The 18,628-nt window shown below is 37.3% G+C and overlaps 1 protein-coding gene across 1 annotated transcript in view; it reads left to right on the top strand.

Moving 5' to 3' along the window:
• EFCAB3 (EF-hand calcium binding domain 3) overlaps positions 1 to 18,628 on the top strand; it is a 467,300-nt gene that overhangs the window by 141,989 nt on the left and 306,683 nt on the right. The window contains exons 27-28 of the mRNA XM_086357127.1: positions 5,317 to 5,460; positions 5,858 to 5,929. Coding sequence (XP_086213253.1) covers positions 5,317 to 5,460; positions 5,858 to 5,929 — 216 coding nt within the window. The remainder of the gene's footprint in view (positions 1 to 5,316; positions 5,461 to 5,857; positions 5,930 to 18,628) is intronic.

The raw sequence follows: 18,628 nt of genomic DNA, 5'->3' as shown, positions 1-18,628 counted from the left end.
ATCATAATACAACATTAACATTTTTTTTCTTACTTGAATGAATAATTTATACATAATACTTTCAAAAATAAATATTAACATTTTTTGGTATTGATATAGCAGTGCCAATCTTTCCATTGTTGGGAGCATATTTTTGGTGTATGTGTTGGCATATATATGCCAACACATGAATGAAAAAAACTGAGGCCAGTCACATTAAGTTATGACCAGTTTTGCAATTTTTAACAAGAGGATTACTTTTATGATTATTTACCATAGCTTTTTTTTGGGTTTCTCTGGTGGCTCAAATAGTAATGAATCTGCCCACAATGCAGGAGACCTGGGTTCCATCCCTGGGTTGGGAAGATCCCCTAGAGGAGGAAATGGCTACCCACTCCAGTATTCTTGCCTGAAAATTCCCATGGACAGAGGAGCCTGACGGGCTACAGTCTATGGGGTCACAAAGAATTGGACATGACTGAGCGACTTTCAGTACCTAGCTTTAGTGGAATTATATCATTATTTATGATGTAAATAAGTATATGTTCTGAGTTTTATGTGTGTGTGATCATCCTTAAGTCTCAAATTTAAACATTTGCAAGAGTCTTGGCTTAGCATGCTAGCTAAACATTCTGCCTGAGAAATCAGATACCCTGTACTTCAGACTTGGCTTCACTTTTAATAACAATGTATGCTTAGACACCCTTCACGCATCACAGCCTTGTTGTGGCGGAGTGACTTGCATAACTCAGTAAAGTTATGAACCATAATATGCCGGGCCACCCAAGACAGATGGATCATAGTGAAGAGTTCTGACAAAACAGTGGCCCACTGAAGGAAGAAATGGCAACCCACTCCAATATTTTTGACTGGAGAACCTCATGAACAGTATGAAAAAGCAAAAAGATATGACACTAGAAGAGAGTCCCTCAGGTCAGAAGGTGTCCAGTATGCTACTGGGGAAAAGTAGAAGGCAATTACTAATAGCTCAGAAAGAATAAAGCACCTGGGCCAAAGCCGAAACGGAACTCAGTTGTGGATATATCTGGTGGTGAAAGTAAAGTCCGATGCTGTAAAGAATAGTATTGCATAGGAATTTGTAACGTTAGGTCCATGAATCAAGGTAAATTGGACGTGGTCAAGCAGGAGATGGCAAGAATATACATCAACATCTTAGGAATCAATGAACTAAAATGGACTGGAATGGGTGAATTTATTTCAGATGACCAGTACATCTACTGCTGTGGGCAAGAATCCCATAGAAGAAATGGAGTAGCCCTCATAGTCAACAGAAGAGTCCAAAATCCAATACTTGGGTGCATGCAGCCTCAAAAATGAAAGAATGATCTCAGTTCATTTCCAAGGCAAACCATTGAACATCACAGTAATCCAAGTCTGTGCCCCAACCTCTCATGCCAAAGAAGCTGAAATTGACTGGTTCTATGAAGATCTACAAGACCTTCTAGAACTAACACCAAAAAAGATGTCCTTTTCATCATAGGGGACTGGAATGCAAACATAGGAAGTCAAGAGATATCTGGAGTAACAGGCAAGTTTGGCCTTGGAGTACAAAATGAAGCAGGACAAAGGCTAACAGAGTTTTGTCAAGAGAACACACTGGTCATGGCAAACACCCTCTTTCACCAACACGAGAGACTGCTCTACACATGGACATCACTTGATAGTCAATACTGAAATCAGACTGATTATGTTCTTTGCAGCCAAAGATGGAGAAGCTCTGTATAGTCAGCAAAAACCAGACTGGGAGGTGACTGTGGCTCAAGTCATGAGCTCCTTATTGCAAAATTCAAGCTTAAATTGAATAAAGGAGGGAAAACCACTGCCCATTCAGGTATGACCTAGATCAAATCCCTTATAATTATACAGTGGAAGTGACAAATAGATTCAAGGGATTAGAGTTGGTAGACAGAGTACCTGAAGAACTATGGATGGAGGATTGTAACATTGTACAGAAGGCAGTGATCAAAACCATCCCAAAGAAAAAGAAATGCAAGAAGGCAAAGTGGTTGTCTGAAAAGCCTTTACAAATAGCTGAGAAAAAAGGGAAAAATAAGCCCAAATGAATGCAGAGTTCCAGAGAAGAGCAAGGAGAGACAAGACCTTCCTAAATGAACAATGCAAATAAATAGAGGAAAACAATATAATCAGAAAGACTAGAGATCTCTTCAAGAAAATTGAAGATATTAAGGGAACATTTCATGCAAGGATAGGGACAACAAACAACAGAAACAGTAAGGATCTAACAGAAGCAGAAGAGGTTAAGAAGAGGTAGCAAGAATACACAGAAGAACTATACAAGAAAGGTCTTAATAACCTGGATAAACATATGGTGTGGTCACTCACCTAGAGCCAGACAACTTGCAGTGTGGAGTCAAATGGGCCTTAGGAAGCATTACTACAAACAAAGCTAGTGGAGATAATGGAATTCCAGCTAAGCTATTTAAAATCCTAAGATGATGCTGTTAAGGTGCTTCACTCAATATGTCAGCAAATTTGGAAAACTCAGTAGTGGCCACAGGTCTGGAAAAGGTCAATTTTCATTTCAATCTCAAAGAAGACCAATTCCAGAAAATGTTCAGACTCATACAATTGTGTTCATTTCACATGCTTGCAAAGTTATGCTTAAAATCCTTCAAGTTAGGCTTTATCAGTATGTGAATTGAGCACTACTAATGTACAAGCTGGGTTTTGAAGAGGCAGAGGAACCAGAGAGCAAATTTCCAACATTTGTTAGATCATGGAGAAAATAAGGGAGTTCCAGAAAAACATCAAACTCTGCTTCATTGACTATGCTAAAACCTTTGACTGTGTGGATCACAATGAACTGTGGGAAATTCCTAAAGAGATGGGAATACCAGACCACCTTACCTGTCTCTTGAGAAACCTGTATGCAGGTAAAGAAGCAACAGTTAGAACCGAACATAGAAAAATGAACTGGTTCAAACTGGGAAAGGAGTACATCAAGGCTGTATATTGTCACTCTGCTTATTTAACTTATATGCAGAGTACATCATGCGAAATGCTGGACTGGATGAATCACAAGCTGGAATCAAGATTGCCAGGAGAACTATCAACAACCTCAGATATGCACATGATACCACTCTAATGGCAGAAAGTGAAGAGGAACTAAAGAGCCTCTTGATGAGGGTGAAAGGAGAGAGTGAAAAAGCTGGCTTAGAACTCAACATTTGAAAAACTAAGATCGTGGCATCCAGTCCCATCACTTCATGGCAAATAGAAGGGAAAAAGTAGAAACAGTGACAGATTTTATTTTCTTGGGCTCCAAAATCCCTGAAGATGGTGACCGCAGCCATGCAATTAAAAGATGCTTGCTCCTTGGAAGAAAAGCTACGACAACCTCAGTTCAGTTCAGTTCAGTTGCTTAGTCGTGTCCGACTCTGTGTCCCCATGGACTGCAGCACACCAGGCTCCCTGTCCATCACCAATTCCCGGGGTTTACTCAAGCTCATGTCCATTGAGTTGATGATGCTATCCAACCATCTCATCCTCTGTCATCTCCTTCTCCTCCTGCCTTCAATCTTTCCCAGCATCAGGGTCTTTTCAAATGAATCAATTCTTTGTTATCAGGTGACCAAAGTATTGGTGTTTCAGCTGATTTCCTTTAGGATGGACTGGTTGGATCTCCATGCAGTCCAAGGGACTCTAACGAGTCTTTTCCAACACCACAGTTCAAAAGCATCAATTCTTTGGCACTCAGCTTTCTTTATAGTTCAACTCTCATGTCCATACATGACCACTGGAAAAACCATAGCCTTGACTAGACAGACCTTTGTTGGCAAAGTAATGTCTCTGCTTTGTAGTATGCTGTCTAGGTTGGTCACAGCTTTTCTTCCAAGGAGCAAATGTCTTTTAATTTCATGGCTGCAGTCACCATCTGCAGTAATTTTGGAGCCCCCAAAATAAAGTCTGTCACTGTTTCCATTGTTTCCCCATCTATTTGCCATGAAGTTATGAGACCAGATGCCAAGATTTTAGTTTTTTGACTGTTGAGTTTTGAGCGAGCTTTTTCACTCTCTGCTTTCACTTTCATCAAGAGGCTCTTTAGTTCTTCTTTGCTTTCTGCCATAAGGGTGCATATTGATATTTCTCCCAGAAATCTTGATTCCAGCTTGTGCTTCATCCAGCCCAGCATTTCTCATGATGTACTCTGCATATAAGTTTCATAAGCAGGGTGACAATATACAGCCTTGACATACTCCTTTCTCTATTTGGAACCAGTCTGTTGCTCTATGTCTGGTTCTAACTGTCACTTCTTGACTTGCATACAGATTTCTCAGAAGGCAGGTAAGGTGGCTTGGTATTCCCATATCTTGAAGTATTTTCCACAGTTTTCTGTGACCCACACAGTCCAAGGCTTTGGCATAGTCAATAAAGCAGATGTAGATGTTTTTCTGGAACTCTCTTGCCTTTTTTATGATCCAATGGATGTTGGCAAAGCCTTCCTCAGTGATCAATGCAAAGAAATAGAGGAATTACAAAACTAGACAGCATATTAAAAAGCAGAGAGACCACTTTGCTGACAAAGCTCTGTATAGTCAAAGCTATGGTTTTTCCAGTAATCATGTATGGATGTGAGAGTTAGACCTTAAAGAAGGCCGAGTGCTGAAGAAGTGATGGTGATGCTTTCGAATTGTGGTGCTGGAGAAGACTCTTGAGAGTACTTTGGACTGCAAGGAGCTCAAACCAGTCAATCCTAAGGAAATCAACCCTGAATATTCATTGGAAGGACTGATGCTGAAGCTGAAGCTCCAATATTTTGGCCACCTGATATGAAGACCCACCTCATTTGAAAAGACCCTGATGCTGGGAGAGACTGAAGGCAAGAGGAGAGGCGGGAGGCAGAGGATGTGATGGTTAGAAAGCTTTACCAATTCAATGGACATGAATTTGAGCAAACTTGGGGAGATAGTGGAGGACAGAGGAGGCTGTCGTACTGCTGTCTGTGGGGTCAAAAAAAGGTGGACCCAGCTTAGCCACTCAAAACAAATGCTTTAGCCTGAATACCTTCTCTAATGCTAGGTATATTTATCTGTTAAGTAAGGAAAATACTAGTACAAATTTTCCAAAGGTTTTTTGGGATTAAATGTGATGGCATATATAAAGGACTGAGCATTATGTCTAGTAAGCTGAGATTTGTAAGTGCTGATAAGTGGCAGTAGTAATGAAGATAATAGCAATAGCAGTAGTAGTAGTAGCAGCAGCAGCAGCTGGTGGAGTAGTAATCATTAGTCAGTACCTACTAGTGATATTTGAGTGTTTTTAAAAACATCAAACATTGTATTTTTTTAAATATAGAACTAGAAGGTCCCATGAAAGCTCTGGCCTCCATTAGGAAAAATATGGCCAATCCTGATGACCTAGGTTCCATGATGAAAAATATAGGGGTTCCATTACCCCAAGATGTGATTCAAAGCGCACTGAAGAATGTGACTATCATGGGTAAGTTTATGTAATATGTTTCTAGGATCTTTTATCTAAGCTGATGTGCATCTGTTTGAATTTTTCAAGAATTGTTAAAGGGTTTATCTGCTTCATGGATTATCCAAGGCTTTTATACCTACCACCCAGTTAGTTTCTAATTATTTTCAACAGATCATACCAAGGAAGGATCTATAGAGGATGAGTGTGTGTGTGTGTGTGCCTGAATGATATGCATTAATCTGTCTTTCTGATTTAATATATATTCAATATGATTGAATATAGGTATGTATTTAACTATATTTCAAGGTCAAATCCATAAATTATTTTTCAGTATAGCGGTTGTACTATAGTTGCCTACCTCTTATCTCTGGTCATTTATCTTTCCCATGTTCCCTGACATGTATGTTTCTTTCAGATGATGGGATGGTGAATTTAGAAGAGTTTATGGGCAATTTGGTCAATTCAGGATTTTCATCTCCACCTGAAAGTGAGTAAGAATTTTCATTTGAATTGAGGTAGATAATGTGTGTATCATGGATCTCTTGGGAGAACCCCAGATAGGCTTTTGAGATGGTCCTCAGCTGCTTTAAAACTGGCAGAATATTCCAGTGTCATTGTTCCACACATGTCATATGTGTAGCACAACTGAAAAACACCATGAGTTTTAGAAAGAACTAGTTACTTCTGCTGCCTGAGGGCTTCCCTGATGGTTCAGTGGTAAAGAAGCTGCCTGCAATGCAGGAGTTGCCAGAGATACAGGTTCGATCCCTGGGTTGGGAAGATAGCAACCCATTCCAGTACTCTTGCCTGAAAAATCTCATGGACAGAGGAGCCTAGTGGACTATAGTCCAAAACAGTCACAAAGAGTCAGACACAACTAAGAGTCTGAGCACAGCACAGTTACCTCTGCTGTCTAGTCTGAGCACTAGAATCTTGACTGCAATTGTCTTGCACTAAGGGCCTATTTTTTTAAAATATAAATTTATTTATTTTAATTGGAGGCTAATTACTTTAAAACATTGTATTGGTTTTGCCATACATCAACATGAATCCACCTCAGGTGTACACGTGTTCCCCATCCTGAACCCGCCTCTCACCTCCCTCCCTGTACCATCCCTCTGGGTCATCCCAGTGCACCAGCCCCAAGCATCCTGTATCATGCATCGAACCTGGACTGGCGATTCATTTCTTATATAATATTATACACGTTTCAATGCCATTCTCCCAAATCATCCCACCCTCTCCCTCTCCCACAGAGTCCAAAAGACTGGACTCTTTTGCTGTCTCGCATACAGGATTATCATTACCATCTTCCTAAATTCCATATATATGTGTTAGTGTACTGTATTGGTGTTTTTCTTTCTGGTTTACTTCACTCTGTATAATAGGCTCCAGTTTCATCCACCTCATTAGAAGTGATTCAAATGTATTCTTTTTAATGGCTGAGTAATACTCCATTGTGTATATGTACCACAGCTTTCTTATCCATTCATCTGCTGATGGACATCTAGGTTGCTTCCATGTCCTGGCTATTATAAACAGTGCTGCGATGAACATTGGGGTACACGTGTCTCTTTCCCTTCTGGTTTCCTCGGTGTGTATGCCCAGCAGTGGGATTGCTGGATCATAAGGCAGTTTTATTTCCAATTTTTTAAGGAATCTCCACACTGTTCTCCATAGTGGCTGTACTAGTTTTCATTTCTACCAACAGTGTAAGAGGGTTTCCTTTTCTCCACACCCTCTCCAGCATTTATTGCTTGTAGACTTTTGGGTCGCAGCCATTCTGCCTGGGGTGAAATGGTACCTCATTGTGGTTTTGATTTGCATTTCTCTGATAATGAGTGATGTTGAGCATCTTTTCATGTGTTTGTTAGCCATCTGTATGTCTTCTTGGGAGAAATGTCTATTTAGTTCTTTGGCCCATTTTTTGATTGGGTCGTTTATTTTCCTGGAATTGAGCTGTAGGAGTTGCTTGTATATTTTTGATATTAGTTGTTTGTCAGTTGCTTCATTTGCTATTATTTTCTCCCATTCTGAAGGCTGTCTTTCCACCTTGCTTTTAGTTTCCTTTGCTGTGCAGAAGCTTTTAATTTTAATTAGGTCCCATTTGTTTATTTTTGCTTTTATTTCCAGTATTCTGGGAGGTGGGTCATAGAGGGTACTGCTGTGATTTATGTCGGAGAGTGTTTTGCCTATGTTCTCCTCTAGGAGTTTTATAGTTTCTGGTCTTACGTTGAGATGTTTAATCCATTTTGAGTTTATTTTTGTGTATGGTGTTAGAAAGTGTTCTAGTTTCATTCTTTTACAAGTGGTTGACCAGTTTTCCCAGCACCACTTGTTAAAGAGATTGTCTTTTCTCCATTGTATATTCTTGCCTCCTTTGTCAAAGAAAAGGTGTCCATATGTGTGTGGATTTATCTCTGGGCTTTCTATTTTGTTCCATTGATCTATGTTTCTGTCTTTGTGCCAGTACCATACTGTCTTGATAACTGTGGCTTTGTAGTAGAGCCTGAAGTCAGGCAGGTTGATTCCTACAGTTCCATTCTTCTTTCTCAAGATTGCTTTGGCTACTGCAGGTTTTTTGTATTTCCATCCAAATTGTGAAATTATTTGTTCTAGCTCTGTGAAGAATACCGTTGGTAGCTTGATAGGGATTGCATTGAATCTATAGATTGCTTTAGTATACTCATTTTCACTATATTGATTCTTTTGATCTATGAACATGGTATATTTCTCCATCTATTAGTGTCCTCTTTTGATTTCTTTCACCAGTGTTTTATAGTTTTCTATATATAGGTCTTTAGTTTCTTTAGGTAGACATATTCCTAAGTATTTTATTCTTTTTGTTGCAATGGTGAATGGGATTGTTTCCTTAATTTATCTTTCTATTTTCTCATTATTAGTGTATAGGAATGCAAGTGATTTCTGTGTGTTGATTTTATATCCTGCAACTTTACTATATTCATTGATTACCTCTAGTAATTTTCTGGTGGAGTCTTTAGGGTTTTCTATGTAGAGGATCATGTCATCTACAAACAGTGAGAGTTTTACTTCTTCTTTTCCAATTTGGATTCCTTTTATTTCTTTTTCTGCTCTGATTGCTGTGGCCAAAACTTCCAAAACTATGTTGAATAGTAGTGGTGAAAATGGGCACCCTTGTCTTGTTCCTGACTTTAGGGGAAATGTTTTCAATTTTTCACCATTGAGGATAATGTTTGCTGTGGGTTTGTCATATATAGCTCTTATTATGTTGAGGTATGTTCCTTATATTCCTCCTTTCTGGAGAGTTTTTATCATAAATGGATGTTGAATTTTGTCAAAGGCTTTCTCTGCATCTATTGAGATAATCATATGGCTTTTATTTTTTAATTTGTTAATGTGGTATATTACATTGATTGATTTGCGGATATTGAAGAATCCTTGCATCCCTGGGATAAAGCCCACTTAGTCATGGTGAACTAGTGTCTATATATATATATATATATATATATATATATATATATATATATGTATGTATGTAAAAAGCTTCCCAGGTGGCTCTAGTGGTAAAGAACCTGCCTGCCAATGCAGGAGATGTAAGAAACACGGGTTTGATCCCTGGCTTGGGAAGATCCCCTGTAGGAGGCCATGGCAACCTGCTCCAGTATTCTTGCCTAGAGAATCCCATGGACAGAGGAGCCTGGCAGGCTACAGTCCATAGGGTCACACAGAGTTGGACATGACTGAAGCAACTTAGCGTGCATGTATGTACAAGAAGTCAATGAGTTGCTGCTCTAATAAAATGGTGGCTCATAATAGCTAAGAATTGTAGTCTTTGATGAGGAAGAAATAGGTATTTCTTGTGATTTATTTTTAATTTGCTCATTTATTTATACAACAAACATTTAGTAAGGACCTTGTATGTGCCAGATAAAGACAAATTAGGTCTGTTCATGCCAGTAAGGAATTTATAGTTTCTTTGGGGACAGGAGACAAATATGAAGAAAAAATGCAAATTAAAGTTCTAAAAGGTCTACATTATTGAGAATAAATAGACAACATTTGCTATGAAGGAGGAAATGACAACCAATCCTGGTACTCTTGCTAAGAAAATCCAATGGACAGAGGAGCCTGGCTGGCTATAGTCCATAGGGTTGTAAAAGAGGCAAATGTGAATCAATGACTGAGCACACACACAGATAATATTTGGGAAAGGATGAAAAGATGGAAGGAGGAAGGGAATAATGGTTGCTTTCAGACAACTGAATCTGTTGTGGTAGTTTAGGAAAAAAAGAGCTGATGTAAAGGAGGCAAGGCTGTGTTACAGAGGACCTGGACTTTATCCTACAGGTAATACTGCAGGGGGAGCCACTGCATTTTTTCTTATTTGAGAGTAGTATCATGTTTTGTTTTCTACTCCCAAAAGTTACTGGGCTAAAGACTATAGAAAATAACTCAAAAGCTATCTTAAATTCTAAAACGTATTTTTTCACATATTGGTCACTTTTAGGTACCATAAAAATAGCTATATTGTATTCCAGTTGGCTTCCCTCATAGCTCAGTCATTATAGAATTTGCCTGCAATGAAGGAGACAGCGTTTGATTCCCGGATGGGGAAGATCCCCTGGGTATTCCATTTGAGAAAGCAAATAATTTTTGAAAGATTTTTATAACTTCAAATATTATTCCTTTTTATGACTTCCCGTATCAATTATTGCTTCTGTTTAAAACTTTGTATCTATCTTACAGCTGATGAAAAGATAAATCAGCTCAAATTGATGGATACTGTGAATACTCTTAAAGGTGAGTGAGTAATAAGAAGACAAAGAACTCAAATCTTGAAGCTTTGCGATAATATTTTAGTGAAGTGTATTTAGGTTTTGTTTATGCATATTCACAATAAAAAATCTTGGAGAATACGAGGGAAGCATAGAGAGGGACAAAAAAATAAAAATCACCCTCAGTTTACAATCAAAGACAAAGATAACCATCTTTTGGTATCAGTTCTGGCAACCCACTCTATTCTTGCCTGGAGAATCCCATGGACTGTAGCCTGCCAGCCTCCTCTGTCCATGGTGTTGCAAGAGTCAGACACGACTTAGCAACTAAACCACCTAAACCACAGTTCAGTTCAGTTGCTCAGTTGTGTCTGATTCTTTGCAATCCCATGGACTGCAGCATGCCAGGCCTCCCTGTCCATTACCAACTCCTGAAGCTTGCTCAAACACATGCCCATCAAGTCAGTGATGCCATCCAACCATCTTATCCTCTGTCGTCCCCTTCTCCTCCTGCCTTTAATCTTTCCCAGCATCAGGATCTTTCTAATGAGTCAGGTCTTTGCAACAGGTGGCCAAAGTATTGGAGCTTCAGCATCAGCATCAATCCTTCCAATGAATATTCAGGACTGATTTCCTTTAGGATTAACTGGTTTTATCTTGCTGTCCAAGGGACTCTCGAGAGTCTTCTCCAGCACAACAGTTCAAAAGCATCAATTCTTTGGCACTGAACCTTCTTTTTAGTCCAACTCTCACATCCATACATGACTACTGGAAAAAATAACTTGCATTGAATTTTTTGGCTTTGACATTTATTCATATTATTTCATGAATAGTAAAATGTGAATCATATTTTATTGATTGATAGATAATTTACATCTATTAATACTGAATTTTATGGACAGAGAGTCTTTATTATTGTAACAGTGAACAGTTTAAATATTTCTTTATATATATATATATATATATATGTATGTATTTTCTAAATAATGTAATTTACTCTGGTTTTCTTAAAGTGGTCATGTTCTTGACCTGCATGGAAACAATGATGTTATAAATCTGCAATAAATAAATCAAATTACTTCAGTGAATAAATAACTAGTTAAAAATCTAGAAGAGTGGGATGAAGTAGAAAGAAACAAATCCTGCTCCTACTATAGGTGGTAACTAGTGGCAAAAATAATTGAATTATTGGGAAGATTTCAAATCTTCTCTGCTTTTTTAGAGATAAATACAAATCCTTATTGCACAAATGGAAAAACTTTGGTGTATATGAGAATGACTTCTCTCATTGCCAAAGATAATAGCATAGTACTATTGTTCCTATCAAGCATAGGTTTAATTTAAAAATTGTAGTTTGTGTTATTTACATTTATGATATAAAAAATTGTGTCTCTCTGTGGAAATAAGATGTATTTAACAATTTGAACTATGTAACCACACAGACCTGTGTTCAAATACTGGCTCTGCAAGCTACTAGCTGTGCAATTCTAGGCAGGTAACACTTCTCTCAGCCTCAGTCACACCATTTGTGAAACTGAAATATACCTAACATGTTATTTTGAGGATAGACTGAAATGGTGCAAATATAGCATATAAAAATAATTATTATCTACTTGGTGAAATTTAGTGGGCAGTTACCAACTTTGCATTTTTAAAATTTGGTTTAAGCTTATCATCACAGGTGTAACTGGTTGTTATATAAGGATTAATGATATCAGATTTTATTTTGATTTTGTTATTTATATTAATTTTGGAACAAACTTTATTCCACATGTTTTTTACAATGAGACTGAGAAGCACAAAGTACAGAAATAGTGTCCTTATCCCAGACATGATATATGTATGAAATATACATTTATGTAAAATATGTATTAAATTTGTTGTTGTTCATTTGCTCAGTTGTGTCTGACTCTTTGTGACCCCATGGACTACAGCAATCCAGGCTTCCCTGTCCTTCACTATCTCCTGGAGTTTGCTCAAATTCATGTCTGTTGAGTCACTGATGCCATCCAACCATCTCATCCTCTGTTGCCCTCTTCTCCTCCTGCTCTCAATCTTTCCCAGCATCAGGGTCTTTTCCAATGAGTTGACTCTTCACAATAGGTGGTCAAAGCATTGGAGCTTCAGATTCAGCATCAGTCTGTTCAGTTAATATTCAGGGTCAATTTCCTTTAGGATTGACTAGTTTGGTCTCCTTGCTGTCCAAAGGACTCTCAAGAGTCTTCTCCAGCACCACAATTTGAAAGCATCAATTCTTCAGCACTCAACCTTCTTTATGGTCCAACTTTCACATCCATACATGACTATGGAAAAACCATAGCTTTGACTATATGGACCTTTGTTGGCAAAGTGATGTCTCTTCTCTGCTTTTTAATATGCTGTCTAGTATCATCATAGCTTTTCTTCCAAGGAGCAAGTGACTTTTAATTTCATGGCTGCAGTCATCATCCACAGTGATTTTGGAGCCCAATAAAGTCTGTCACTGTTTCCTTTTGTTCCCCAGCTATTTGCCATGAAGTGATAGGACTGGATGTCACGATCTTAGTTTTTGAAAGTTGAGTTTTAAGTCAGTTTTTTCAATCTGCTCTTTCACCTTCATCATTATGTAAAATAATCCAATATTTATATATACTTATATGATATATAAATTATATATAATGCACAAACATACATATATATATGTAGTGTGTATATGCATGTTTACAGATGTATGTGAGAGTTTGTGTACATATGTGTGTGTGTGTGTATTGTGTATGTTTAATTTATCTCATCTTTCTTAAGAAGGGAAAGTTAATACTCCAAAGTTAAGCAATGTTCTGGAGAAGATGGAAGTGGAGCTCACAAATAAGGAATTTCAGAATCCATCAGAACACTTACCAGTTGATAGTAAGCATTTCTGTCTTTACTGATATTTTCAGAGAAAGTTAAATATTTGTATGAGGATTCATTAACTACCTTTATTTTGCCATATTGGGGTTTAAATCTTAATTGTACTTAAACATTGTCTTCTCTTGTAAGTCTTACTTGTCACCAGCAGGCGTAAGGAATATCTGAGAATGATTCAGCTGTCAGTGACATGCTTGTGACTTAGCTTAGGAAAAGAAAACAGACAAAGGTAAATAAGAACATAGATGAGTAGAAGTAGAAGAAAAGAGGAGGTCTGAAAGTAAAATAGCAAGAAATGGAGGAGGGGAGAAAAAGGTTAGGCAATTGGAATTTCAGTAGTTCCTGGGCTGCAAATGTGAAGTGAATTGAAGCCACGCAGTCATGTCCAACTCTTTGTGAACCCATGGACTATAGACTGCCAGGCTCCTCTGTCCATGGAATTCTCCAGGCAAGAATACTGGAGTGGGTTGCCATTCCCTTCTCTAGGCCAACCCAGGGATTGAACCTTCAGGCAGATTTTTTACCATCTGAGCAGACAGGGTCTGGAAAATGGGGTTAGGCTTAAGGGCCCATGGGTGTGATATGACTTATTCCATCACTGCAATGTCCTGATTCTGAGTCAAACCTTTATTTTATATTTTTGGAGTATAATATCAGAGTTGATATGTAAAGTACTTTATTGTGAAAGGTGTTTCTTTTTTATAGCTAGTGAGAAGATAGATCTAAATACACTTCTGGATGAAATTAAGGTTCTTACAGATGAGTGCAAAATTCTGACTAGAATAAAAAATCTTAATTCTTATTAATGAGCTGTTCACAATATAGAATCTGCAGTTCTTTGGTTATCTGAATTTTAATAATAGCAGCCATTGCATTCTTTGTACAAGATTTAACTAAGCTGAAGTTTTATGGATGATGCGTTTTGAAGTTGCCACTTTTTGAAAAAAAAAAGTATATTGTCTCCATAGAATTTGATCAATAGAAACTAACCCAAAATTCAATGAAGAAGGAAAGTTTGCATTTATTAGTCAAAGTCAGTGTTTATATTTCTGGCCCCAAGGAGAAGTTCTTGTAGAAAATATAGGAGAATAATTTTGTGACCTTAGGAGAGACAGATTTCTTAGATGACAGAGTTATAAGCATGAAATTAAAAATTAATGGATATCATCAAAATTAGAAACTTCTCTTTGTGAAAGACACAGTTAAGAAAGTGAAAAGGGAAGATATAGACTGAAAGAAAATATTTGTAAAACATGGATGACAAAGGACTAATATCAACAATATCAAGAACTCTTACAACTCAGTAATAAAAAGACAAATCAATAAAATTTGGTTTATCTGTTCAATTTGAACAGATATTTCACACAAGAAAATATTTAAATGGCTAATGATCACAGGAAGGAATACTGAGGATTATTAGTCATCAGAGAAATGCAATTTAAGTCATTATTAGGCACCACACTAAAGATCCATTAGAATAGGAAAAAATTAAAAGATGGACAGTACCAAGCATTGACAAGATTTGGAGCATACAATTTCTAGACGGTATACTAACCACAGTGGAGATCGTATGTCAGTTTCTCATAAAGTTGAACATAAATTTACCATAAGACCCAGCAACTTCACTCCTAGTTATTTTTCCAGGAGAAATTAATACATATGTATTAAATGTTTGTGCATGAATATTCAAAGCAACTTTATTCAGTCCATCAACCCATGTAGGGATAAACAAGTGGGGTATATTCATAACAATGAAATGCTGGTCAACAAATGAACAATTTACTGATTCAAAACATGCTGGATGAGCCTCCAAAACATTATCTAAATGAAAGAAGACACTCACAAAATAATACCTAGTGTATGATGCTATTTTATGAAATTCTGGAAAAGTAAATCTAATAACAGAAAGCAACCTGGTGACTGCTTGGGTTTATGTTTTAGAGTGATTGACTTCAAAAAGGATTTATATTTTAGAGGGAGGATAGAAAGAATGAGTGGACTTGAAGTTAGTAAGCCATCATATTACTAATGTAAATTAAAAATGTCCTGTTTATCTCTGTAGCCCTGCTGCTTGGCAGAGTGTCTTCACTGTTGAGTTGTTGAATGAATAAATGAATAAAGAATTGTTGTCTTAAAACAATAAATAAATGAAAAGTGTTCTAATTATTCCACTTTGATTTCATTTGGAAAGTCTATTGTGCAAAATTCTAAAACAAATTTTAACCTTCAAAAGTTTTTTATTCAATGTTGGAACCTTCCACAGTGTTCATAAATAAAAAATATTTATCTTTTATTATAGCTGAGAGAAAAATAAATAAGATGAGCCCAACAGATACCATGGAGGCTCTTAAAGGTAAGATGAAAAGGCAGCAAAACAGATCCTTTTGCTTTGATTCTTATACGGTTTCCTAGTAATTAGGTTGCCACCCTCTATATATTAATTATTTTTATTAGTTACTTAGATTTATCAGTTAATATACCATGATAAACTATTTTGTATCTTGCTTTGTTGTTCAGTCACTGAATGGTGTCTGACTCTTTATGACCCCATGGATTACAGCACTCCAGGCCTCACTGTGCTTCACCATAGAATTCCAGTTTTGATAAGTGAGGAGAAAATCAAGCTCTGGATCTAAGCAGCAAAGAGTGAAGTAGAGAACTCAGGATTATCAGCAATGGAGACTTTCTTTCTAGATAGTCTGGACAACAAAAGTGAAGTTGCTCAGTCGTGTCCGACTCTTTGCGACCCCATGGACTGTAGCTTATCAGGCTCCTCCATCCGGGATTTTCCAGGCAAGAGTACTAGAGTGAGTTGTCATTTCCTTCTCCAGAGGATTTTCCCGACCCAAGGATCGAACTCGGGTCTCCCCCATTGTAGGCAGACGCTTTACCGTCTGAGCCACCAGGGAAGTTCATAGGAGAAAGGAAATATGAAAAAGAAAAATACATTAGTACAGTTTAAAATCTTTTACCTGTGCAATATATTTCAACATGACAGAATGTTGCTTCAAGGGTGAAAAGACTTTGACCTAGCTTTCATATTTTTATGGAGATGGATATTCCTAATCTATAAGGAAAATCAGAAAAGTGCTTCTTTATGAAACTTAAACCATCTCATGAGTTCCATTTCTCTGTGAGTATAATTTTGCCTTATCTTTAGCTAATAGCAAAGGTGCATCATAGTGAAATCTTAGCTGGTTTTGAAATCTTTCAAAGGTAAGATGGATGATACATTAACTCTCAAATTGTCTCCTAGTATCTTATTTCCTAATCATTTGATAAGGATTTCTGCTACTCTCCAATGTATGGATCCAATATAATTTAAATTATTTTATCTTGGCAGATGTTTTCTATTTTTGGTTTACTTACCTTGGCCATATTGATATGAATTTTAATAAACTTTCCTAAAGAAGAGATAGAATTTATTGCTTGAGGTTAGTTATGAAATGCAGAACAAAAGAATAGTCATTTAGTGATTTTGGTGAGCATAGGCAGTGAATCCAGTTAGAGTTAAAAAGGGAAACCAACCCTACTTTTGTCACAGAGGTAGTTATTAAAATGTGTCAAGCACCTCTGTATGGCTGACAGAGTTCTAAGTATTTTCATATATGTTACTTTATACTCACAGAAGCTCTATGGGACAGATAGGATCACCTTCACCTCATATACCAGAAAACTGGGACTCCCAAGAAGTTGTGTTATTTACCTACATTCTAGTGGGTAATAAATAGTAGAGAACAATATTCAAACCCATGTGTTCTTACTTCAACCATAGTAATTTTCTCATTTCACTAGAACTGCCTATTTCTTTCATAAGAATAATACACTGAAAACTGTATAATATTAAGAATAATGCACTGTTCCTTTTAGAAATTTATGGTGTGTATGTTTATTCCTCCAAAAAGGTTTAAAGGAAGTGAGCTTAATTCTAACCATATTGAATGTCTGTATAAATTTATATAGGTTCCAGGGGTCTTGAATATTCCTCTCCTCCCCCCCAAAATCGATAATACATAGGCAAAATAACTGAAACATTTTAGAATTAGTAAGAATTTTCATATTTCTCTCTCTTTCCTTAAGGAGAGATGGTAAATATCAGAGACCTGGACAGCATACTAGGAAACATGCACATTGAACTCACCAAAGAAGAACTTGGAGAGCTGAGAAGAAACCTTCCCATTAATGGTAACTCATTTTAGATACAAAGCATCCCTCAGGAAAGCTTGATCTTGAGGTTTATGTATGAGTATTTCTGAGACCAGATTCATTTTATGATGATAAAAAAAACCTTGCAAAAGTTGTCTAGATTAATTCCAAGATCATCTTTCATACCTGTGAATATGTTCAGGGAGCAAAATTAAAAGGTGGAAAAGGAAATGGAAGACTGAAATTGTTCATCCTTTCCACATTTCCCATTCACTTCTGTATTTTGACTTAACTCCTTAATTCTGACTGTAGCTCCTTAATATTACTGAAACTTCTCTAAAGACATAAGTTGCTTACTATTTGTCAGTTACATTAGACTTTATCCAGTCTGCTTTTATTGGAGCTTTCTAATGTCTTTAATATTGATGATAATTCTGACCTTGAAATTATGTTCTTTTGGCTTCTGTATTATTCCCCCCAACCTGAATCTTCCCATTCCTCTTTGATTTTCATTTTATATACTCTCTGGATAATCTCATCATTATCCATGGTTTTACCTGTCCCCAACTTGCTTTATGACTTTCACATCTCATTTCTACGCAGACTCTTTCCTGGGCTTCAAAATGGTATGTCCAAATGCCTGTTAAACATTTCCCCCTTGGATACTGCACAGGAGGCTTTTTTCCCCTCAACTTAGTTAAAATTGAATTCACTATTTTCTGTTCAGTCTTCTAGTCCTGTGTTCTCTCTCATTTGAGTTATCAGTGTCACTGTCTAGTCACCTAAGCTAGATATATGGTATTCATTTTTTTATTCTCCAATGTTTCTAATCTGTCACTTAATCTCGCATTTTACATCTATCTGTTCAGTTCAGTTCAGTCACTCAGTTGTGTCTGACTCTTTCTGACCCCATGAATCGCAGAACGCCAGGCCTCCCTTTCCATCACCAACTCCCAGAGTTCACTCAAACTCATGTCCATCGAGTCAGTGATGCCATCCAACCATCTCATCCTCTGTCGTCCCCTTCTCCTCCTGCCCCCAATCCCTCCCAGCATCAGAGTCTTTTCCAATGAGTCAACTCTTGGCATGAGGTGGCCAAAGTATTGGAGTTTCAGCTTTAGCATCAGTCCCTCCAATGAACACTCAGGACTGATTTCCTTTAGGATGGACTGGTTGGACCTCCTTATAGTCAAAGGGACTCTCAAGAGTCTTGTCCAACACCACAGTTCAAAAGCATCAATTTTACGGCACTCAGCTTTCTTCACAGTCCAACTCTCACATCCATACATGACCACTGGAAAAACCATAGACAAGTAATGTCTCTGTTTTTGAATATGCTGTCTAGGTTGGTCATAACTTTCCTTCCAAGGAGTAAGTGTCTTTTAATTTCATGCCTG

Source organism: Bos grunniens, chromosome 19 (assembly GCF_055505025.1).
Source record: "Bos grunniens cultivar Pamir isolate PY7600 chromosome 19, Bosgru_T2T1.0, whole genome shotgun sequence".
Classification (NCBI taxonomy): Eukaryota; Metazoa; Chordata; class Mammalia; order Artiodactyla; family Bovidae; genus Bos; species Bos grunniens.
The sequence above is the reverse complement of the archived record's forward strand: the minus strand, read 5'-3'. Positions and strand labels throughout refer to the sequence as shown.